Source organism: Malurus melanocephalus, unplaced genomic scaffold, assembly GCF_030028575.1.
Source record: "Malurus melanocephalus ecotype Western Australia unplaced genomic scaffold, MMel_1.1 scaffold_184, whole genome shotgun sequence".
NCBI lineage: Eukaryota > Metazoa > Chordata > Aves > Passeriformes > Maluridae > Malurus > Malurus melanocephalus.
The window spans coordinates 1,161,930-1,186,984 of NW_026623416.1; the positions used below are offsets into that span (position 1 = coordinate 1,161,930).

General features: G+C 37.8%; 1 protein-coding gene across 1 annotated transcript in view; it reads right to left on the reverse strand.

Annotated features, from left to right (window-relative positions):
• Positions 1–2,588: 2,588 nt before the first annotated feature.
• LNPEP (leucyl and cystinyl aminopeptidase) overlaps positions 2,589–25,055 on the reverse strand; it is a 49,849-nt gene continuing 27,382 nt past the window's right edge. Inside the window, exons 4-18 of the mRNA XM_057373074.1 lie at positions 24,578–24,709; positions 22,732–22,852; positions 21,881–22,035; positions 21,457–21,570; positions 18,970–19,101; positions 17,898–18,029; positions 14,334–14,494; positions 10,400–10,488; positions 9,516–9,696; positions 8,659–8,815; positions 7,067–7,251; positions 6,219–6,380; positions 5,276–5,416; positions 4,186–4,267; positions 2,589–3,245 (exon numbers count right to left, since the gene is read on the reverse strand). Of these exons, the coding sequence (XP_057229057.1) occupies positions 3,114–3,245; positions 4,186–4,267; positions 5,276–5,416; positions 6,219–6,380; positions 7,067–7,251; positions 8,659–8,815; positions 9,516–9,696; positions 10,400–10,488; positions 14,334–14,494; positions 17,898–18,029; positions 18,970–19,101; positions 21,457–21,570; positions 21,881–22,035; positions 22,732–22,852; positions 24,578–24,709 (2,076 nt within the window). The 3' untranslated portion in view covers positions 2,589–3,113. The remainder of the gene's footprint in view (positions 3,246–4,185; positions 4,268–5,275; positions 5,417–6,218; positions 6,381–7,066; positions 7,252–8,658; positions 8,816–9,515; positions 9,697–10,399; positions 10,489–14,333; positions 14,495–17,897; positions 18,030–18,969; positions 19,102–21,456; positions 21,571–21,880; positions 22,036–22,731; positions 22,853–24,577; positions 24,710–25,055) is intronic.

Genomic DNA, 25,055 nt, shown 5'->3' on the forward strand with positions numbered 1-25,055 from the left:
TTTTTCTTCTCTTTGTAAATATCCCTATCTTTGTTTTTTCACCCAGTGCCGTTCTTAGTAGTGTGTAGTAATAAATCTATCTTGCAACTTAAGTTATGCAGCCTGTCTGACTCTTTGTGGAGTACATAGGTATCTTTCTTCCAATTATGTTTATCTCAAAGCCATAAATTTTCGTGTTAATTGAGTTTTCACTCTCYCTTCTCCCTCTCCGGTGGGGGGGAAAGGAGGGAACGTCGTGGGCACAGTTCAAACCACGACATTTCTGGTGCATTGGCCGGGAAAGGGAATTTCAGGCTTTAAACCCACGACAGGGTGGCAAGAGGATCCTTCTCTTCTTGCCACCCCAGAGCTTTAGCAAAACGGGTTGGAGACCTGGAGCTGAAGAGGTGAAAGACAGTTCCAAGTGCTGGAGCAAACCCTGAGTGGCCACTCTATTCTTGCACAGCTTCTGGGCTGAGAAGCTGCATCATCAATGAAAGGATGCTGCTGTACATTTGTGCCAGTAGCATCAAAGACACTGAAGGTAATGTGGGAGCTACATCCTACTGGGAGTGGCCAAACTTGGTATGTCACAGTGCTCTCCACTCCCAAATCAACCCTACCCCAATGATGTATACTTGTTCAGAAGTCCTGCTATATCTTTAAATTCTGTAGTCATCCCTCTTAGCACTGGTAAGGATGGCTCATTAAGCCAATTCCTAAGGCATCCCAGGAAACATTTCCTTTCTAAACTTCAGCCTATTAGTCTGCATTTTGTACAGCCCCTAATACTTAAGTGCCCAACACTTGGTAGTCTAAGTACTTCTTAGTTACACTAAATACTCTCTAATCTTGAACTACCTGGGTTAGCTTGAACAGTTCAAGGTTTTGTTCTGCACCTATGGCTAAGCTTAGCCCTCACACTAATCCTAACCAGAACCCAGCTAATGGGACATACAACTCTTTCTGGCTCTCAGGAAGAAGTGGCAGTTTTCACCTCCCCTTGGTTGCTTTTTCACAGCCCTCCTAACGCTGAGTTTCTGCTCTTTGTCTTGCACTGACACCTCACCATTTTCCTGACCCTCACCCTGCCCTAAGCCCACGTCCAACACTAGTCTTGCCAGCAAAGGCTGTCCACGTTGCACCAGGTCTTAGCCATTTCAGTCTTCATCAATTCCCAGTATACTCAAAAAAGAATTATATTTAAACATTTCTCATAGAGGGAGGAGTAGACTTCAGTACAACTAATTAACAGAGCTGAAGACTCCCTAGAAGAAAAACAATTTTGAAACGCCAACAACTGGCATAACAAAAGTATGCATACCAATGCAAATGCATAGTAAAATGAAAAAATCTCCCCAACTTTCCAGATTTTCTTGGTACACTTTCCTGTCTAAAACTCAGCTCCACTTTATTTCTTCATAGGTGTCACTAAAGCATTTGAATAGAATAGTAAATTTTTGAAATTCCAGAGCAGAAACCGGGAGGAAGATGGGATTCCCTTTCACCATTTTGCTTTTAAACTTTATATTACTCAATACTGTGGCCAGGGATGAAATAAAACACAAGTGAGGGTACAAAAGGAATAGAAAAATGGAAATTAACTACTGCCTTCTCATTTAATTTAAGAAGTAACTACGAAGAAAAAGATGACATATATATGTGTGTGCATGTGTATATAARCACACCTATATTCAAAGACAGAAATAATATTTCCGTAGAACTTACGAGATTAAAAATAAAGGAGGAATCAAAATAATAACACATGACAGTAAAAAAAATCCAAGAATATACTTAATTGCAATTCTCATTCTATAATTTAACAACAGTGCTAAATCTGCTTGCGTGAATCTACAAAAGGTACACTGGYAGTGAAATGAAAAGACAAAAAAGTATATACATGTATATACATACTATCCCCATGGGATGTGTGGAATAGCTTTTTTCACTACTTCTGGAAGACAAATTGCACTGCAGGTATTTCACCTTTCTAGTGGAGCACATTAGCGTTTTAGTTCCTATTCTTTTAAGGACTTTGAGGATTTGTCTCACAAGATATTTCACAATAGTAGAAAACCAAATTATTAAAATCTAAATTAGAAGCTTTCCTAAAGCTAATACCATAAAGAGTGAGCAAAGATCATTATTATACCAAGATTTGTGAGTTATCAGGCAATGAAAAACCAGAAGTTGACACAAATGGAAGYGACTGGCATATCTATTAACTGCAAATCCTCTGCAACAAGTGGTGAAATTGAAAATCAGTAGTCAAAAGGAAACAAATCAGTAGTCAGTCTAACAGATGAACCAACCCGCAAAAATACAATTTTRTGCAGCTGTTCAGAGACCAACACAACAAAATCAGTCAAAGTTCTGTGATTAATTACAAGATTCTCAAAACTATCTGATAAATTCAGAGTAAAAGTTCCAAGATCACATCACAGTTTCCGGAAATCCCATCTCTCAAACACTTGGTTTTGCTATCTCTTTCTTCTTTTCCATATTACTACCAGCCACTTTACATAAGAACAGTGTATATATTAGCATGAGATTYTTTTTAATGTATAATTCCTAAATAACACCACAAAAACAAAAAATCCAAMCTTGAATCAAATTGGAATTGTATTTATTTCGCCTCTTGAACTTCGTAACATTCACTACTACATATGTATCTGAAATATAATTCTGTCTCACAATAACTTCTATATCTACAAATGTGGAAACCACATATAGTTTTGCATTTAAAAAAATCTACTGCTCAATGAGCAGTCTGCAAAGTAACAGTTCATGGTAATAATTTCTTTCTTACCTGACTGTCAGTATTAACCCACTGCCAAAAAACTACAACATAAATCCAAAGGAAAGGGCATAAGTTTCACATATAAAATTATATTTCATCATTTGTGCAGATGTTTGGTCTATAGATGAAAACAGTTTCAGGGTAAATACTTACATATTGCTCAAAAATGCTTCAAGGAAAATAAAAATTTATCTGAGACATGCCCTGAGCTATCTAGACTCCTTAATAGTGCAATGTTGCAGTGATGCCTGGTTTCACCCYGGCTTTTGCAAAAGAAACACAATAACTGCTCACAGAGCTCCTAAATGGCTGACACAGCACAAYATTATATGCACTACAGCAGTTCTTTTAGCTTTGCTAAGTTCCTTTCCATCCACTGGATATTGAGTTGAATTGTGTCAATTGCCTCTTTTACACAACGCAGTTGAGAACTCTCCTCTGATTTTGATTCAAAAAATGACTTGACCTGCAAAGCAAGAATAAAGGAAGAAGAAGGATATCCTAATTAAAATCAACACTAGCCACACAAATAGATTCAGCATCAAAGGCTACACATGTTACAGGAAATCCATTTTTGAGAATGGTTTGTATCTATGGGATAAGCACACCTCTCAAAGGAGTTCCCAAAATGCAAAGGAAAGCATTTTTCATGGATGCAGCAGCAATAACTCATTTGGTTTCAATATATCATTTCACCAATAAACATTAATTTACCGTATCACAAAGCAAACACAGTGTAAAATCAAAGTAGTCGTATTCTGTGACAAACTGGTTGCTACAAGCAAGCCTCTTCRGCATTCTGGAACAGCCTCCACACCCAATCATCATTATAACTGTCAATGCTAACACTTAAAATATTATACATCAAACCATTAACAACTATTTCTACAAATTATATGACTGAAAACATAAGAATAAAACTTAAAACGATTCTTGACACATTAACTTCAAGGCCTTGTTAGGGACGACAGCAGAGTTTTCTAAAAGCTATTAACAGCTCTTGGCTGATACTCAATTTCCACAGTAACTCTTTGGGATTGCTGACCCAAAAAAATCAGCATAAAGCAATTTTTATGCCAATTTTTATGGTATCACTTTTCAGATACAGAAAGAATCRCTTGTTTACAAAATCTAGATCAAAATTATACACAGAACAAATAATTTAGTGAGATTACCAGGTTGAACTTTGTAATGCTACTCTGTCACAGACCCAATATATAATCTCAGAGGTATTTTATGCATATATTTGCCATGTACGAAATAGGGAAAGCAAGTGATGTATATCCTTGAAGAAGGGTGTCAAGGATATGAACAACATATGAACATGTGTTTTCCTCATCCTTCAACTAAATGAAAACTGCGCTAGCATTAGAAAACACCCCTGTCTGGTAGATTGAGCCACCAACCTCAAGCAGATGTGCCTTTGTTGCAAATTGAGAAGTTGACCAGCTAATGATATTCTGGATGGTATATGACCCTAGGTGAAACCTGAAAGACAAACAAATATTTTTCAGCTACAAGACACCTTAACATGCAGTTTCAGTATATGYATGCATTCTTTTCTACTATTTCTACTTTTTTTGTCTACTAGTTGGAAATTATTAAAAGCACTTGAATTTAATACCTTACATCACAATTATTTGCCTTATTTTTCAAAGGAAACATACGATCTTAGAAATCCAAGGCTCTAGTTCCCTATTCTCTCTAAAAATGAACACCAGACCAAAAGCCATAGAAAATTTTCAAAATTCTATCACAGATCAAATAGTAAAAAACTGAGGACAACACACAATGAATACCAAGATCCATATTTGTGGTATATGTGTTCTAAAGCTCTACCATAATTGAACCGGCAACCAGGTTTTGTTTCAAGCAAAGTAACTTTGTAATATCAGTTAYGAAGAGCTTGCTAGAGCAGAAATTTTCTGAGGAGTTACTTTTTTAGCAACGTGAAACTGTTCAAAATCAAAGCTGTGATTTAGAAACAGATTTCTAGTACTGTTAGCTTTTTGAAGACTTGAGAGGCCAGCTTTGCTACTGAATGCTACTGAGTACCATTCAAGGCCAGTTAAGTAAACATATTTCTGAAGCAAGTAGGTTTTTTTGATTACTTGGTTTTAGGAGTGCTGTAACAATGCAGAAAAAAAGAAGCTAAATTAATTCCCTGAGTCTCCTTTTGTAACTATGTGCTCCACAAAAATATCCTGCAATTGAACCAATCATCTTAGATAGAGCAACCTTTTTAGAGAAATTAAGATCAAGATTGTTTAGGATTACTCTTGAGATTCTAGGAAGCTCCAAAGTCCCACCAATGACTCGTGAAATTTCAAAGTTTATGTAGCAAATTCAATCTGCAAACTCCAGTTTTAAACCATGCTTTATAATTTTATTACRAATCTTATACGAATGCAACTATTTATTGTCTTGTTTGAAAGAAACAAACAGGTGCTTTTGCCACCAGTAACTCTGAAGTTTCAGTTGCATCAAAAGTCTTACTTTCGTGTAAGCTTTTCCCAGTTCTCTTTGACAAAGTCCCAGGCCAGCAAATATCCAGGCAAACTCTGGCTAACAGTTGCTATAATATGTGAAAGCTCCTGTGACCGRATGATTTCTCCTTCAAGACTATTCTGCATTAGCCTAGGAGACAAAACATATGAAAGGAGACAGGAAAAAAAAAAACATCTTATTGGTATGTTCACATGGGTTTCTTGTTAGTCCTCAATTAGACGGAAAGGATGATATAGTAATCAAGCATCGGAAGAAACTGATGTTACATTTTATTACAACTGTACTTACTTAGCCTAATTTCCAAAAATCAGAGTGAGCTTAGCTCTAAACCAAGTAACTGAATTTTCACTGGCATTGTAAAAGATGAAGTAAATTCTAGCAACTTGTAAATGAAAAACAATACATTGAAGAGGTAAGAGAGGGAAGCTGAAGACTAAACTAGCACGACACATTTGTGTTCTGCATGCAGTACCAAGTTTTAGTTTATAGAGAGGAACACAATATAAAGTCAAAATTTCACGCAAATAAAAGTAAGGAAAAAAGAAGAGGAAAAAATTCAAACAAAAAACCATCTCAACCAGTTATTGTTTTGATTATAAAGATATACCAATTTGTTAAGGTTCTATAGAACAACCTGCAATTTTGTTATCTGTACCGCAAAATCTGAAATTTTGTGTTACCAGTAATGCAAAGCCTTTAAATTCAATTCTTTTCTCTTAATGCATATTCAGAATYTGGTCTTTTGTGCTGCCCTGTTATCCAAGTTATTTTTAAATGAAAAATATCAGGTTCTTCATGCGGATAGAAGCCTGTGCAAAACATGCAGATTCTCTTTATCAATCAGAAATTTTTTCAACAACAAAAAAAAGCCAATGCACTTTTCGAACACGATTTTATTTACAAGGCATATAGCTTTTTCGCTCCTTCATACCAGATCAGCTTCCTGGCATCTTCTGTGCTCGCCAAGGCTTCAATCATTTTGCTTTTCACTGCTTCAGAAACTGAAGAGAAGTACATCTTCAGGAGGAATTCCCAGCCATCATCAGACTTGGCTCCAACTGTAAATACGGCTTTCATAACATCACTAGGCAAACTATAGAGAAAAACAAAAGCAACAAAACAAATAAAAAAAGGAAGCATAAAAATGCTCACATGAGAAAAGAAGGAAGAGAAGTCACAAATTTAAAAGACCAAGTTGAAAGAGATGCTTCTCTTTAGAGCAGTTTGATTCTGTAGCAATTGTTAAAGTTTGCTGGATTGAATTTATGCCAATCTAATACTTTCAGTCACTAGGGAAAAGCAAATCGTTATTAGTCACATGAAAACACAGTAAATGGTACAAAAGAACTGAGAATATTCTATGGCTCAAAATGSACATGAATCCAGACCCGAATTAATTCTTCACGACAAAAAGGTGTGCTTTGGCTCTGACACGAAGTAATCTTCTTTCAGCATACAGCTCAGGAAACGCACCTGAATGCAATTTGTGGCTGGTTTTGCAATCACACTTAGATTGGAAACAAAATCTAGCTGTCATCCTCTCATTGTGAAACAGAATTACTTCTACATACGGAACAGTAAAATATAGAATTACTTTACCAATAGAAGACCAAATTATGTGCTTTACCCATACTAGGTTAGTGGTGGTGGTGTGGTGTGGGGTTTTTTTTTTTTGGATTGTTCTGCTCTACTGTTGGGGTATTTTCCCCCAGTGCAGTGGTGGCAATGTAACAGGAAAACAGATGGGTAAACGAAGTGGAAGCTCAGTTTTTGTGGTACCTCACTGTTCCATTAGACTTCATCCACTTCTCAAACATCTCTGTGGCAGTTGTTCTACAGTTTCTTATGTCATGGGTACAGGCAAAAGCCAGCAGTGTTGAACGGAGCTCTCGTTCAGACAGGGTCCCATCATCTGTCCAGTGYTGTAGATCAATTTTACCTCCAAGTAAGTCCTCTATCCTATGCTAAAGGAGGAGAAAGTTACTAGCAATAGCTAATTCCCTCCAAGAGGATTTTCTATACAAAAAAATTAGTTCCAAGTAATAAAAAAAAAAAAAGTTAAGCTTTAGAACTGTGAAGTTAAAACATAGTAGTTTTTCATCTATTTATTATAAGTTACACATGCTATTTCTTAAATGCAGGAACAAGTATCAGATACTACATAAATCTGAAAGATGGGCCAGATTACATCTTAAATTGTACACAGAAACCAAAGATTGCTCTTTGAGTCATAGGTGAGACTTGCTCATAAGCAGCTTACAAGCTCAACTAACTACAACTTCAGCATGTTCAATGTCACCAAGTCACAGTTAATATACCTTCTTTTAGAACAAAGAGACAACGTTTGTCTGTCTAGGAGCTGAACACCCTTCAGTTTTGTAATTCTGTAGCTTGCCAAAACCACAGCTAGATGCCTTACCAGCAACCACATCTCAGCTGAAACGTTTGAACTAAAATAAAACTGCCTAGGCTCTGCATTACAAACCAGAGCTTGGGCAGTTTATTATAGCAGATAGGTAAAAACTTAAGAGTAAATTCTAAATAAGGAAAGTTATTATAATAGTGCTTTTTTGCTTCTTATGTTTCCTTAGGTGCTCACTAATTATCCCTACCTAGCATAAAGAAATAACATCTAATAATTTATTAAATTTTCTTGTAGATTTTTACTGACATTTTAAAATGTAAAGCAGCAAGGATAATTTTAAACCAGTAGATGAATATGGAGAAGAAGGTCCATAATAAGAGGGTAAACAGAAAAATGARAGCTATATCCTCATAAAGAACTTAAACTGCAATATTGATTTCACTGCCMAGTCTATAGCACTATACTGTAAAAATATATTCCTCAAGTGGAAGGGGACAATGACAACCATACTTGTGTTTCTATTTTCACCAAAAACAGTTCTGCTTTTTTCACCTGTCTCTCTACAAAACAATTAGATCTATGATCTCCAGCCACTCTAATTTTTGAAAATAACTTTTCTGTATAAGAAAAATYAAAYGGACTCTTATKAATKACATAGTTGTACAAAATTGACCTTTATAGGCACTTTAATAGACAGTTAACAGACTTTAGCTCCAGACAGTACTGTGTTTCAACTGCACCACACTCCCTATAAAACAGTTTGGGGCATTTGAGTATGGTATGGAAACAGGGGAATGAGAGGGGAAGAAGCTGGCCCAAAAATGTAGCATTTCAGTAAGAGATCATTAGCAAAAGCTGGCAAGACTGGCAACTCTCTAGAATCCCCATCCAACTCAGTGAAATCACTGAATATGTTCAGCAGTCAACATGTAAAAACATAATGTAACTATGAAGAACATTATAGCTAATTATTTCAAATTGTAATTTATGAAAAAAGAAGACATACCATGACTCGTGCTGCCAGTTGTTGTTCACCCTTTTTGTCTAAAAGGTTGTATATAAGATTCAGTTGAAACAAAGCYTGAGTAAGTGGTGCAGTGCTGTTCTCTTTGTGAAGGTAATCAATCAACTCAAAGGCCTGTTCCAGAGACACCTTTCCTCGTCTATGGGTCAGTAAACACAAACATTAAAGTGGATTAAAAAACAAAAGGCCTCCCTGAAACAAGATCAGAAGTTAAGCTTTCCATTACACTAATAGAGAGATAAGTGAATAGAAGGAGTGCTGTAAGAAACAATTTATACCTATATAACTTCAGTARGATTACAACATAGCAATTTTGGGCATTAACATGTCTTCAGCTAACAAAAATTGAAAATTGGTAAGGAAGTGTGGCAAGGATGTCTGAACGTATTAATCATAAATGAGGGTACTTAGATACAGTAGCAACTTCCAAAGAGACTACCCACAACTGTTCCGTCTCACCTGCTCTGACAGTGGTGGTAAAAGACTCAACAGGGCACCAGTAAAAATTCAAGAGTGAAATACCTTACTTTTCTAAAGTGGAGCACTAGACTACAGGAAAACTGTCTAGCAGGCAGATTATTGGACATTAAAGAAAACAGTGTCATCCYGAAATGGAATCATGTGGCTCTGTGTGATCCAAATAGATGATGCTACAAAGAACAGGGAGATAATAACTAGCGCCAATATGGAAGCATCAATGAACAGTTCCAACAAGGCTATTGAAGACTGAATTAAAACTTCCCTAAAGCATTTGYCTCTAGAAACTAAATCTGATCTTCTCTGACTTGGAAAAAACTCCAAACACACATTAAATACATTTTCCAATACAGAAGTCTTACTGTGCAAGAYTGAAGATATTGTTGATCAAATTTGCTCTGTCTTTGGGACTCAGAGCAGTGTGGTTTTTTTTCAGCAAATCAATCAGTGTTTTCCAGTCTTCAGTATAGTGTACTATGTAATAGCCGTTCATGTCCACATTGAATTTTATCCATTCCACCTCTTCTGGAAGCTCAATGACAGCTAAYGGACAGACAATATGCATCAGCAGAAGGAAACATTCAACAACTGTTTGTTCAAATCAAAGTCTATGAAGTACCCTAGAAAGAYAGTAAATTCTTTTACACTATGTCACCCTACTATAAAGAAGGAAAACACGCTACAAAGATTTCAAAAGGGAGCTCAAAAATTCCAGGTTATACTTCCTCATCCTTCTTCCTACATCTGATTGAATTAACATTATCATAGTCTGCCCCAAGTTGCATCTGTGCAGTCAGTTTTTCTCCTTTTGTCCAGTCCTTCTTTCAAACAGCACCATCTACTGTTTCAAATACASTATTTTCCTACACAATTAAATAAAAGTATTTCAGTGGAAAGTTACTTCCTAACATTTCAGCAAACTGGCAGACGAACTTGTACAGTAATTTCTGTCTAAAGAACATGCAATTTGAGAGATTTTGTGTATGCACTGTGATGAAAAGCATAGCCTTTTACAAATTTCAAACTTGTGCTTCTGTTCCAGTTGCTGCTATTTATTGATACATAAAATGCTATAGGGAACCAACTTGCTGATGAAGACAACAGCAGCAATGCTTTGCTCCAGATCACTAGAATTATTCTGTRCCTTCTATGTCTTTACCATCGCATCTTACTCAAGGGTGTGCTCAGAAAAATYGTACACCTGTAACACTGAAGTAACTTGCTACCAAAGCTTTGAGTCACATACCTGACTTCTGATCCAGCAAATATGAATTGGTACAATGGGTAAAGTTGCACCTATTTGTTATGTATGTGAGAGGAATATGCCACAGGTAACTGCAAAGGAAAACAAATGTTTACTGACATATTATATACACATTATCTCTCTTGAATGGTTTATTTTAAGCACTTTTGTATACTAATAATACTAGAATCACTGAACGCTGTGTAAAATACTAAAGTATAAATYGCACATATAATCAGAACAGATGAAAGAATAAATGCACAGCATGCACAGAAATTATWTTTTTTAGTCCCACCATGTTGAGAAATGGGTAAATTTTAKAGAATAGCTTGGGTTCAAAGAGRCTTTTTAATGTCATCTAGTTYAACTRCCCTGCAATAAGYAGGGACATCGTCAACAAGACCATGTTGCTCAGAGTCCCATCCAACCTGGCCTTGAATGTTTTCAGGCATGGGGCATCAACCACCTCTCTGGGCCACCAGTCCCACTGGTTTCACCACCTTTACAATAACAATATGATTTCTTATATSTAGTATTAATCTACCCTCTTTCATCTTAAAACCATTGCTCCTTGTCCTATCACTACAGGACCTGCAAAAAAGTCTGTCCCCATCTTTCCTTTAAGTACTTGAAAGAATGCAGTGAGGTCTCCCCAGAGGCTTYTGTTCTCCAGGGYGAACAGCCCAAACTGTATGCCCTTGGAGAGGTGTTCTGTCCATCTGATGATTTTTGGGAACCTCTTYTGGACTCYCTCCAACAGGTCTRTGTCCTTCCTGCACTGGGATCACAGAGCTGGGTGCAATGTTCAAGGTGGGGTCTCACCAGAGCRAAGCAGAGGGRAATTAAMCCCCAGTGAGCCCTGMTGGCCACGCTGCTGCGGATGCACCTCAAGATGTAAGTGGAATTCAGGGCTGTGCATGCACAGCTGTGCATACACATTTGCTGGCCTCTGTCCAGTACTACCACACCCCCWAGTCCTCCTTTGCAAGGCTGTTTTTGACCCGTTCATGCCCCAGTCTATGTTGATACCAGAGGCTGCTGTGACCAAAGACCTCTGCTTGAATTTGTCCAGGTCCCTCTGGCATCCCTTGCCCCAAGCACATCAATGGCACCACTCAGCTTGGTGTCAYCCACAAATTCTCTGGGGCACTTGATCCCRCTATGTACATCATTGATGAAGATCATAACTTGTACTAGCCCCAGTATATGGACCCCTGATGGACTCCACTTCTAGTTCTCCTTTATCAGTTCCACCATGCTAAGTAGCTTGTCCAAAATCATACAGACAGTAAATTGCTGGCTGTATCAGAAATTCATACAGTATTATTTTCACTAGAGTCCAGTGTTGCTTTTCTGATCTTTTACAAGTTTTAATTAAAACCAAAACTGATCCAASTACAAGACTCAAGTTCCAAACCATGTGTCATGGTTTTACTTGGTCTGATTTTTGGTGRTGGGGGGATGGGACCAAGAAACCACAAAGATGGCTCCTGTGAGGAAGTWCTAGAAACTTTCTCCTTYTTCTCCAGCAAAAGGASCCCAACCCCCTGTGTTTTAGAGCCAATCCATCATGGCTCTGAGGTTGATGGACAGGCTGACCATCAGGCCTGGGCCAATTGCACAGGTTGGTTACATCTCTGTGATGACGTACTGTCCTGTACTTAAGAAAGAATTCAAAACAAGATAGGGGCGGCCGCCATGTAGTTTTAAGTTGTTAGTATTTAGTTTTAGTATCGTGCACTGGGAAAAACAGAGCAGGAGGGTGAGGAGATGTAAGAAAAAAAATGGAGACCCAAAGATCACAGTAAAGAGGAGATGGGATGRGTTGCTGTGCTGTGCTGTGGTTCTCGAGCATGGAGAAAAATAAGTTGTTCTCAAAAGGACTATTTCATCAATGAGAGACCTGTATAGAAAAGGAGAGCAACCTTGCTGTGAGGAAAAAAAACAAACTGGCCTTTGAAGACTGGGCTGAACTGCTTAGAAGCCAAAAAGGGGGAAGAGGCTTGGCCCCCCCCCGACGTTTGAAACAAGCTGATGCTAAGAAGAAAATGAGTTCTGCGGGGAGGGAGAGGTGCCCCCGCTCAAGCAAGTGAAACTGTGTTCTGCCAGGAGATTTGTGATACTGGTCTTACGCTACCGAAACAACACAGTTTGGCCTTGAAGGACATTCTTTCTTTATCCTACGAGGTAAAGAAAAAATCTCCCTCGCCACCAGCAGTTATACACTGACTGCTCTTGGGAAAAAAAACTTCCACAGCTTGGAGCTGTAAGAACACTTCTCCTATGATGCTGGACAACAACTGTAATGAGTGGTTCGATCTATGTTAGACTTTCATTCCTGTCCCCTATGTGTGCGGGAAAAACATGGGGGGGTGGAGAGGGAGGACCTGGGAAAGAGACGGGTCCCAGAAAGGGTAACAGGTGTCTTAAAATGTCCGTTTTTATTTTTCTTCTCCTTGTAAATTTGTCCCTATCTCTGTTCCCCTCCCAAGTGCTGTAATATTCTTACTAGTTTGTAGTAATAAATCTATTTTGCAACTTAAGTTATTCAGCCTGTCTGACYATTYTYTGGAGCACATACGTATCTTTCTCYCAATTACGTTATGTTATCTGAAAGCCATAAATTTTCGTGTTAATTGGGCTTTTGCTCTTCCTTCTCCCTCTCCGGTGGGGGGAAGGGAGGGAACGTCCTGGGTGCAGTGCTTTTTGGCTTTCAGCACAGTCCAAACCATGACACCATGGGAATAGAAACCATAATTAATTGCATATCACAAAGACCTTTGTAAGTGAACTGCAAGCRGCAAGAATAAATGCTAAGGAGGCTCATAGTGATGACAAGGACTTGGCTATTTAGAGAGAACACAAGTCCGAGTGGGATGAAGGAAGCTGCACATATTAATCTGATTTTGACAGCAACCACCTCTATACGTGACTCAAACAGATGCTCCTCTTCAAAATCTTTTCATGCCCCAAATTGACATCAGCTAGAAACAGAAATTACTTAGCTTAAAAATCCTTCCCTTCTTCCCTTACCTTTCAACCCCATACTGTTTATCTTCCTCCACATAACAAAAATAAACCAGAGCCCTCTAAATTTCTACATTTTAAGATATAAATTTCTTTGACCTCAAATTTTCTCCAAGACCTCATTTTCTCCAAGATGATGCAAGGACTAGGCTCCTGTTACAACAGTATACAAACAACTGTATAAAACCAGGAATATCTCAAAAGAATTCACACTTATTTTTGTTACATGACACTGTTGAGGTCATGAGGTAAATTACATTTGCAGCAAATTAAATTTTAAAATTACCAACTGCCATATCTTTGCTTCTTCAGCACTTGCATATGTATTTCCYTATARGTTTTGATACAATGCRTATTRCCTCTGTTTTATATATATTCAGTCATTTGTTGTCATGCAGTAGTGCCATCTTAAAATTTCAAAGCCAAGAAAGCTTTGATTTTAGCTTCTCCACTTTCCCGTAACGAAGCCCAAGATATACACTGAATTTTGGCAGTAAGAAGCAGAGGCTCTAAAGYAGGACACAAGCATTTGTAAAACTTCTGCAAACTGCCTTTCTTCACATTCTTGTTAAACTCACAAAACCTTTACAAATTAAAAGAAATCTACCTACGAGATCTGCCTTTTGGTATTCAAAACCAASTCATGATGTCAAGCTTAAAACCTTCAGGAAAGGATGCATGTGAGAAACTCAGGTTACAAAGAATGTCACCGATTTTTACCAGTTCCTTCAGTGGAAATAGGCATGGACYTYCAGWCACATATCAGATGTGTGAATTTCTGTGCTGAATTCTCTATTACTACCTGCCTTCAAAGAAAACACTAAAAGGCCTGAATACAAGTGAGCAAGAAGTACAAGGTTTAAGACAGCAGCTTCCTTTTAATGGATAAAAGGTATTAAARGGTAATAACCTTGCATCTGATGTCCAGTTCTCTGGTTCCACGCGATACAAGAATTTCTCTTGTTGTAYTGAAATTATCTTTCCCTTTCTGACAACAGTGACTAACGGAAATCCTTTATGCACAATCCAAGTCTTCATCATTTTTTTCACATCTAATGTTCCATTRGTAATCTGTAAAAACAATCATAATTATAATAATAAATGGAGAACGCTCAACTTTCTTCTTAAGTTACCAATTAAGCGGTAGCATCATTTTTCATCTGCAAACAATCACTTTGACAGTGATCTTGTGAATTTCATAAGCAACAATTTAGGGGAGCAAGTAGTTTTTATTTTGAGGCAATCCTGGCCAAGCAACGGAAAGACAAATTGGAAATATCAGGTAAGTTGAACTGGTATGTAATAAGGATGGAGAGAGAATGTCACAGAAAAGAAAGCTACAGTAAGCTCCCAAGCTCCCCCWACCCTTTCTCTTTCCTTATTGGTATACTGACAATATGTGAGCATTTCAGGCTGGAAAACCTTTTTAAAATTCTGAAATGAATATTAGAAATCAAAATACAGTGATGGTGTTTGTACAACAAAACCACATATGTTTTTTAAGTTTTTTCCCCCTCCCACTGACTACTAGCCTTTGCATAGCTTTACTGTCAACCTCTTCTAATCTCCAAGAAACTGTAYTACAACATTCCCTCTGACGACAAATACTTTATAATGCTTTAATATAATATCACTTTATAATATCACCATCTCTTTATTAGCAGAGATAATAATTTACCCTGGAAAAGATAGTATGCCCTTCAACTTGCAAAAATGTGGTTTAGGCTGAGCTATCAGGAACATAAAGAWATTACTATATCATTATTCAAGTCACATTTAACTGTTACCAACCTGTATTGTATCTTTCTCTATTTAGGGAAGCAGCTTACTGCCCAATAGTCTCTCTTCAAGTCTGTATGTACAGTTCACCCTCAYTGGAGAATATGATATTATTTATGTAGAGAATCACCATAAATCTTAAACAGAGGTTTAAATTTCAGGGAAGCAATTCTCTACCAAACTTCAAATTTATGGAATTTGAAATTTACATATTTGGGTTTYTTTACTTTTTACATGCTCCCCCAAACCACTCTGGCTAAATCTTCTTCTTCTCACTTTTTATCACAAGCTTTAACTGGTTACAGTTACCCARTGCAGGTTACCCAAAGACTGGCAGAAAGGCTTGAGTGTAATCTGTACAGCAATGTGAGTAAATTTGACATTTGCTCTACTGAAATAATTTTATTCCAATATATAATCCCAAATCACCTGAAATGAAACCATTTATTAGAAATTATAGATTCATAGTTCATCTTAGTAAGAATTTATTGTCAATAATTTATTTTATTGACATCTCTTCTTTGAGCAGCTYCTAACTCCAATGAAAGCAACACAAGAAACTTGTTTCATCTTTGTTCCCTTTAGGCAAAGTACACTAAAGTTTCTTTGCCAGGTTACAGATGCTTCTTTTAACCCTCATGTGGTTTTCTCATCTTTACTCCAACTTCACTSTCCAACAGAGACCCTGTCTGTTCCATTTCCACAGAGAAGGTTAAGACTTAAGAAATGACTGTGCATATTTTGCTATGTGAAAAATGYATACAAAAATTTATGTTCAAAGAAAATTACACTCTCATGGTTTGAATTTTTAAACATATTTAGCCTAGACAAAATTAATGGCAACAGAACGGAAGAAGACTCAGACAAATTTGCTGAAAATCACTGCCCTTTCAGTGAAAAAATTCTTCCTGATATCCAGCCTCAATCTTCCTTGTAGAATTTGAGGCCATCTGCTGCCGTTTGCATGGGAGAAGAGGCCAACCCCCACCTGGATACAACCACCTTTCAAGGGATTGYAGAGACTGATAAGGTCACCCGTGAGCCCCCTTTTCTCCAGGCTAAACAACGCCAGTTGCCTCAGCTTCTCCTCATAGGAATTAAACTCTAGAACCCATCACCAGCTCCATTGCCCTTCTCTGGACACACGCCAGCACCTCAATGTCCTTCCTGAAYTGAGGGGCTCAGAACTGCACACAGAACTCGAGGTGTGACCTCACCAGTGCCAAGCATAGAGAGACAATCACTGCCCTGGTCCTACTGGCCACTCTATTGCTGATACAGGCCAGGATGCTATTGGCCTTCTTGGCCAGCTTGGCACACTCCTGGCTCAGCTACTGTATACCAGCACTCCAGTCCTTTTTGAYKGGGCCACTTTCCAGCCACTCTTCCCACAACCAGTAGCACTGCACRGGGTTATTGTGACCAAAGTGCAGGACCTGGCACTTGGCCTTTTTGAAATTCATACAATCGGCCTTGGYCYATTGATTCAGCCTGTCCAGTTCCATCTGCAAAGCCTTCCTGCCCTCCAGCAGATCAACACACCTGCCCAACTCGGTATCATCTAAAATTTTACTGRGGGTGCACTTGATCCCYTCCTCCAGATCATCAATAAAGATATTAAACAGAACTGGCTCAAACAGTGTGCCCTGGGGAACACCACTAGTGASCAGCCCCCASCTGGAAGTGACACCATTCACCTCCTCGCTTTGGGCCTGAACATGCAGCAGTTTTGAAYGCAGTAAAAAACGTTCCTGTCCAGGCCAATGGCTGCCAGCTTTTCCAGGAGAATGCTGTGGGAGAYRGTGTCAAAKGCTTTGCTGAAGRTCAAGYAGACAMCATCCACAGCCTTCCCCTCATTACCAGGCAGGTCACTTGGTCATAAAATGAGACCAGGGTGGTCAGGCAGGACTTGCTCTCCTAAATCYATGCTGGCTGGGCCTGATTCTCTGATTATCCTGTATATGCTGTGTAATGGTACTAAAGATGATGTGCTCCATGACCTGCCCTGGCATTCAGGTCAGGCTGACAGGCCTGCCGTTCCCTGGACTCTCATTCTTTCTTCTGTCCTCCCTGCTGTCTCTCCACCCTTGTTTCCCTGGCCTCTCTGACTTCCATAGGCTTGTTGACTCTGGCTCTCTTGCTCTTCTGCCCAAGCTCTTGCTTTCTTGAACCCTTCATATTCATTATAAAATTAGACACAGCCTTATGCCTGCTTTATAATTTGAGAGCTKMCTGTACAATCTGTTTTCCTAAAATYTCACSACACTWGTTAAAACAGAAGYTATCACAAAKWTGCACTAGYAGAGAGTAATCCMACACCTCTATGAGATGGGATTTAGCTATTCCTTGAAAGTAAATTTTATCCTGAATTTTATTACTTTTGTTCTGGTCTTAACATACTACCCATGCAAACTTAGAGAGAACATGTCCATACTGGATGGACACTGCATGGCAATACATACCCACTCACAGCACTTTTTTGGGATGATAGTCAATGCAGTCCTAATAGCCCCAGGAATCTCCCTATCTATACAAGAGAACTTTGGAATAGGATGAGCAAGAAGTTCAGAGTATTTACCTGGAGCCTATTATCCTATTTCTACCAAAAACAAGGAAATACATAAAAATTTATGACACTCTTAAAGAAGTGGAGGGAAAAAAAGGAAAAGAGGAACAGTGTGTCGAAGATCGATACCTCATTCATGCTGTCCCAYAAGTCATCACTCTGGGCAGTTCCATAGTTGTGATTATGCAAGTATACCTCAATGCCAGCTTGGAAAACATCCTTAGTGAGATAATGCTTCAGCATCAAAAGAAGTGAAGCCCCCTTTAGGGAGGAAAAAAAAAAAGAAAATGAATCAATGAACTGAAGTTACAGAACTTTTTGAAACATATGCGTATTCTAGATCTTTTACAGTAGAGGAATAAGTCAGAATCAAACAAACCAAGACTGTCATGGGAACTGCATTCCACTTCCTTCCAAGGCGAGATGTAATATTTGACTATTTTCTAGCAAAAAATAGCTGTCCCCATGATTTCTAATTAGATGAAAGGACAAGACAGTGATGAAGAAAAAAGTCAGTTAATCCAAAACAAAAAAACCAATGGGTTTTACTCTAACATTATCAAAATCTGGTGTCTAAAATYGAGACAATGCGAATAAAAATTTTGCAAATACAGGTATTTCTTCTCTCATGAATTTTTATGCAAGGCACTAAAAAGCTTTAAAAACATAAAACTCACAGAGCTCTCACTAGACTCAAGTTTCAGACAAYCAGCATGTGCAGTACAATAATTTACATTTCAGAGGCAAGCTTCCAGTTCAGGATGTCTCTAAAATACTGGTGGTTTTTTTTTTTTTTTTTAAACCAGGGAGAGTATAAGGTTGAGTGATCAGTTCAGTGTTGTGGTTTTCAGACTTTCTTTAATCACTAGTTATAGTCTCCTATCAGAAGAATATATGCCGAACTGCGTATCTTGCTTCACCTATTGGTTCTCCTCTTACATCTCCATGAGTATTATAATTTGTGCTCAAGCATTCAACAAGGTAAGTATGGCCACAAATACACATACATAATATTTTCCTAATTAAATTCTATGTAGATGCTCAAAAACACAATCGAGAAATMCTGCATCATTTTGAATTGGGTGTAAATAACCTCCTCCATATATTTGTCAGTACATGCCTATTTACTTGTGATTCCACATTCATATTTTCAGTAGCTAATGTATCACTTTCCAAATATTTCAAAATATTTTACAGTTACCTTAATATAAGAAAGAGCATCAAACATTTCTTCAATTTGCTCTGAAGACTGAACAGCAGAAGAGACTGGATGTGAAGAATTCAAGGAATCCTTCAYCATAGCCTTGAAAATTAAATTGAGGAAATCTTCATCCTAGAAGAGAAACCCAACTGTTTAGGAAGCTGAAACACACCTGTTAAGCAGAAAAGCAAAAATGGTCTCTGTTTTGCTCCTCCATTGGTCTAGGCAGTAAAAGAATTAYCAAAACACTCACAAAAGTGCTGCCTCATTTTAGCAGTGGAAAATCACTTTTGACTTTGCATGACTACATGGATCCTTAAGTCCCTGTTTCAGCCAAATGTGCTACTGGCACAGGAAAAAAAATCACTTTCTAAAGTAAGTGTGTGGCAAATTTCACATTTGGCTGACTAATGTTTTCAGTTCATTTACAGGAGACAGGGARCACAAAAGCATGACTTTTGTATGCTTTAAGCATGATGTTGAGAAAATTATTCACTACAGTAATGTTTGTGAGCATGTAAAAAGCATCCTATCTAGTGATTACCAAGATCTCTGGCTTCTTTTCTTCTAGAATGAAGGTATTTGAATTTAATACATTGATATCAGAACAAGAAAACCCCAAACACTAAAAAGAAGCTCATCATACCAGTATTTGTCCATGCCATTTCATCAAGGCAAGCAAAGAATTGTCTGTACAGTAGTTACTAAAGAAAATTTTAAAATGCACAACTTTTGTGAATTACAATAAAAATAATTGTTAAAGTTTAAAATGTTAAGGCTATTTTTCTTGAATGCAGAACTTCTGGGCAATATATTTTATTTTTACCAAAACACATTCTGGCACCATCAAATGACAAAACAAAATATTGGTGAAGGCAGCTTGTCAGACATGTTTTGGAATGATGTACTCAGATGTTAGATGAGACCTTGTTAAACAGGACACTACTTTTGGGTCCTCCACTCACCACATACACACCCAACAAGCAGAATGGCTACCTAAACAGACTTTCAGTGACAATCCAACTGAATAACCAAGCCAGCCAAATGAAGTAGTTTCTAAACATCCAGCGCTGAAAAAAAATTCTACTCAACCAGGATAGCAACCTGGTGTGAGAGTGATTTAAGAACTCAAAACTCACACTTATCCAGAATGCTGAGAAGCACACAATCTATCAAGCAGGAAACAGTCAGTAGACATTAGGTATTTAAACCCACGACTAATGCAAATCACATGAACATTTCTTGAAGCTGATTTTGGGCCTCAGGTATGTCCTCTCCTCAGAGACACCTTTACCTAAAATGTAAATTCGTCKTTTCACTATCCTCTCTATTTAATTACACTAATCTCCATTTATCTGCCTGTCATTCTCAGTAGGAATTCTTCGTAACAGTAGTTGATATCCTTTTCTGGGAAAAAAGAGATCAAATTTGAAACCATCACATTTTTCATGGTCTGAAAAGTTAAGTCACTTAGTACCTGAGTGAGCTGATAAACAATCATGACATTATTGTATCAAAAAGAATCTATCCTTCAGCCATATATGTAAACAGAAGTGCCTGTGGGAGCAGTGCTTCGTATTATTGAGGGTAACTTAATTCTATCAGAATTCTTTGTGGGGAACCATTTGATACTTTCATGCCAGTTCCACTGATAAGTGAAATCCTGTTGGGAGGTTAGGGTTTTTTCTTTAGTTTTTCCTTCTYTCAGGGAACGTTCCCCAGTTTCGTTGCTAAGAACAATAATGACCGAATACTTAAGAGAGACAAGAAGTTGCCAAGCTCAGAGGAGGGGTGCACCTGGCTGCACTTCTCTTATCTGAGGGTTTCTCTGGGAAGAGATGCTGTGAGAACTGGGCTGGGAGCTAGGCAGMCACTGCCCGGCCCTCACTGTTTCCCTGAAACTGTCCAAGAGCCATACTGGAACTCACACCCCTTGCTCTGCTGGGATGCCCTGTGGTTCCAGCTACAGCTGCCAAGTTTCTGATACATCCCATCCACCACTCGGGACTTTGCTCATCCCTACCTTCCCAGCTTGCTAATCCGAGATTCCTGCTCCAGCTCCTTTTGCTATCCAGAGGGGGCACCGGGATCCGCTCCCCCTGTGAGTTTGTTAAGCAATCCCCTTCTCCGCCCATTTCTGCCGCCTGTGTCCGCCATTGACGCGTGAGGGAGGGGCTGCCCCACCCCGCCCCACATCTACATGTTTTAACACTTGCTATTTTGCACTAAATACTTTAACCTTCAAAAAACACAGTAGACTGCATGTAGATTACTATCAAAACAAAATACCTTTAAAACTTACAAAAACAAATGTACCTTTCTCAAAGGTACTTCCAATATAATCAAAGTGCCAAAGAAACGTAGCATGATCTCAATGGTGCCCAAAATTAATTTCAGCATCAGTTTGCAAGTATCAGTCATTTATGRGAAGCACTAAAAGCAGGTAATAGTGAAGGTACAAAAAGTGTAGTTACAGAAATTACTTACCGAACGTAATTCTGGAAAAACCTCCTCCAAGGCAAAGTACTCCATGAAAGTGGCAAATCCCTCRTTCAGCCAGAGATCATTCCACCATTCCATAGTTACTAGATTGCCAAACCACTATGTAAGATAGAAAACATAATTATTTGCTTAGAATTAAGACCAAATGAGAAAGACTCTRTCCATCCTTTGCCTTATCTTGTGATAAAATGAAGCTTAATCAAACCCACAGTAAAGCCCTYGCAGGAGCAACTCCTTAAGTACATAATATGCTGCACTCAGCCTGTTGTGCTGTAGAAAATACATAGGCAGGTTTTCTGAACAGATACAATGCATAACCCAGTCAGTGAGGGGACAGGTGAATTTAAGGACAGAATTTCACTTAAAAAACAAATGACAAAAGAAAACAATAACATTCCCAGTCTAGTACCTGATGGGCAAGCTCATGTGCTATCACTGCAGTTATTAATTTTTTATCCCTCGCTGAAGAAGTATTATTGTCAAACAAGAGCGCTGTTTCTCGGAAGGTGATCAAACCCCAGTTTTCCATTGCACCAGACTGAAAATCAGGAATTGCTATCAGATCTGGAAAAGATTTGAAAGAGGACTGAAAACTGCTCGTTAAAGAAATCCTGTCTTTCAAGCCTATCTATTGTACTATAATAACTAAAAACCTCATCATTTAAACCCTGTGGTGTGGACATACACCCAAATCTCAAATGTCAGAAACCCCACTGATGTATAACCATGTTTCTCTAGCTGTACTCTTACATGTTTCACTAGCTGTACACTTACATAAACAACTTAAAGAGACCCTACCTATAGACCCTGCATGAATAAACTTATACAAAAATGTGACAGCCTGAAAAGTACACTACTGAGAAGCAGCGTCTTAAAAGACTGCATTTCACTATCTTTCCAGTCAAACTAATGCATGCAGAGGAGTCAGGCTGCAGATCTTGCAGTTGTGAACATAGTTCACAGACTGAGAATTTCCTCAYTACCAAGTTAAATTTACAGAATTATTTCTCAGATGTTATATTCCTTATGTGTAAGTATAAGCAGTCTGGTTCCAAAAGCTCACTTGTGACTCACTTAATACTTGCACTCAGACAAACATGTAGTTAATTTTGAAAATTATTTTAATAATTTGAATATTCTTCAAAAAAAAGAAAATTCCCATGCATTATTCAGATCAGGACTTCTTCCATTAAAAAAAAAAGTTTAAAAAAAATTAGGGAAAAAAGAAAGAAAATAAAAAAGAAGGTCTAAAGAACTTACCTAATTTTTCAAGAGGGTATTTCATAAAAAAATATTTTTGGTAAAATTCMAGAATCTTCACTGCTGTGTCTAGGGCATAGCCAACTTGGTTTAGATGCTGTGGTGTGGCATAGACAGATACCTAGTCCAAACAGAGAAGAGAAAATACTTTGAAACATATCTCTACAAAAGATGTAGAATTGAAGGATGCGCTGGCAGGAGTTCCTGAAACAGTCAGGACACAGTTTTGGGAGTACATACACAAACAGTAGTTGTGAAGCTGCCCAAAAAGAGATGASTTCTCTTACTACACTGTTCTGTGTGTATGCAGGCTGACAATTCAAGGCTGACAACTCTAAGGAATGAGTTCAAGAAGGGTCTACATGACAAAYGCCTCATGAGTTATTTACCATCCCTGCATACCTTAACTGATCTTTAGGCTATCAATATGATAGCACTAGTACAATCTCCAACAAATTCTCTCAAGAAATAAAAAYTGGCATAAAACTGATCCATTCCCCWATCTAAGGTAAGGCCACATTAGACAAGATGTAAGAAGCATTTATAAAAATTGAGAAGTTAATGTCTCCCTCTATTCATGTTTAATTGTCTSTATCAAGAAAACAACTTTGATTAGGCTACWGGTAGATTCACGTTTAGGACACCCYTTCCTACRCAAACAGAAATAYGTGCTAAGACTACCTTAGASYTACTAAGAATTATATTTCTTACGCTTTCTCCCTTCAAGCTAGCAAGGAGTCTTAACAAAATTAAAACACTAATAAATAAAAATAAATTGAAAATAATGAATTAAAGATAAGTAAGACACATTCTTACTAAGTTAAGAAGATTTCTGCCTCAAAGAACTGACTATGGTTTTACCAGAGTACAGTTCAAATACAGACCTGAACAACAGCCAGAAGTGGAAAAGAAGTTTAACAATCTGTTCTATTCAGCTTTGATCAGAAATACCTGTCTAAATCAGAATCAAAGATCAAAACCTGTCTAGTGTCTTTACTTGTGTGTATTGGGTTAAAGACAGGGCTTCTCTTTCTACAGTGCTATCACTATTCCCTGTGGTTTTTTCTAGGTACATAGACATTTCTGACATTTCACCACAAAGGGGCAGGTTCTGCTAAAGAATCATGAAAGTCATTGCTCACATGAAACTTAAGAATTTTGTAAAAGAAGATCAAGGATCATCTCCTAATATTACCCTATTTATTCTTTAGTTGCTCTAACTGAACACATTATAGAAAATAGGCCATACCCCTGCAAAGGACAAAGCTCAAGAAGGACCAACTACTTGATTTTTTGAACCTTTGGAAAAATAAAAAACTCCACAATTAAATAATTGTATTTAAGTSACTAAATGCAGATTTAAAATCAGCCTAAATGTGTTTACTGTAGGGCATGGGTTTTTTTAGGTATGTTGTCTTTGCAGATGCCGAAATATTTTCTGGCACTGCTTGAAACCATGTTAGGGCTCCCAGAAACTTGTCATGTTTCTTTACATCCTCAGAAAAACTCCTGGTTTGCATGACATTACTGTTCACAGATGAAGCAGYGAAAAAAAGAGTTTAAAGCTCCCAGCCCTGAAAGATCTACATTTTGTAAATTTCCACTGTTAAAAAGACCTGATGCAGAGTCCCTTACTGTAAAAGTATATTCAGTCTGGTACAAACTGTGAATTCAGTCAATTTATAGCATATGGCTTCCGTTCCCTACCTGTGAGTTTAATAAAACCAAGAAGATAAATACATTTAAGAGATAGAATTTAGTTGTTTGGAGATCTTTCTGATTTATTTAGGTAGCCTGGTTAGCTTGGGAAGAGTGAAGAAGAACTTAAAGTGAAACAAACACATACCAGAGTTCCATTAGTCTCYCTGCTGACATTTTTCAAGTCTGCAACAACAAAAGCTACTAGATAGGTGCTCATCTTCAAACTCACAAAAAACTCATCCTGAACAATTCCATTTGTCACAGGTGTAGTGGCTTTCTGCAGGGAAAGTGAAATACTATTAATGCAGGCAAAAGAACACTAAGACAAAACTCWAAGATAACATAAATCAATGTTAAATAATTATTACATGCTAGCAACTGTTTATAGGGAAGTTTACATAAAATCTTTATACTTTGGTTATATTTTCATTATATTTCAGTGGGTTTGATGATACTTACAGCAGTATACACTAACTTAAGAAGACATGAAACATTTAAGCTTATATACACAAAAATTATTTGCCAAGATTCATTATGCAGTATTACCAAACAATTCTGTTAGAGAAACCAACCTAATTTGGTTCGCATTTGAAGTCTCAGTATAATCCAAAATCAATATAAAG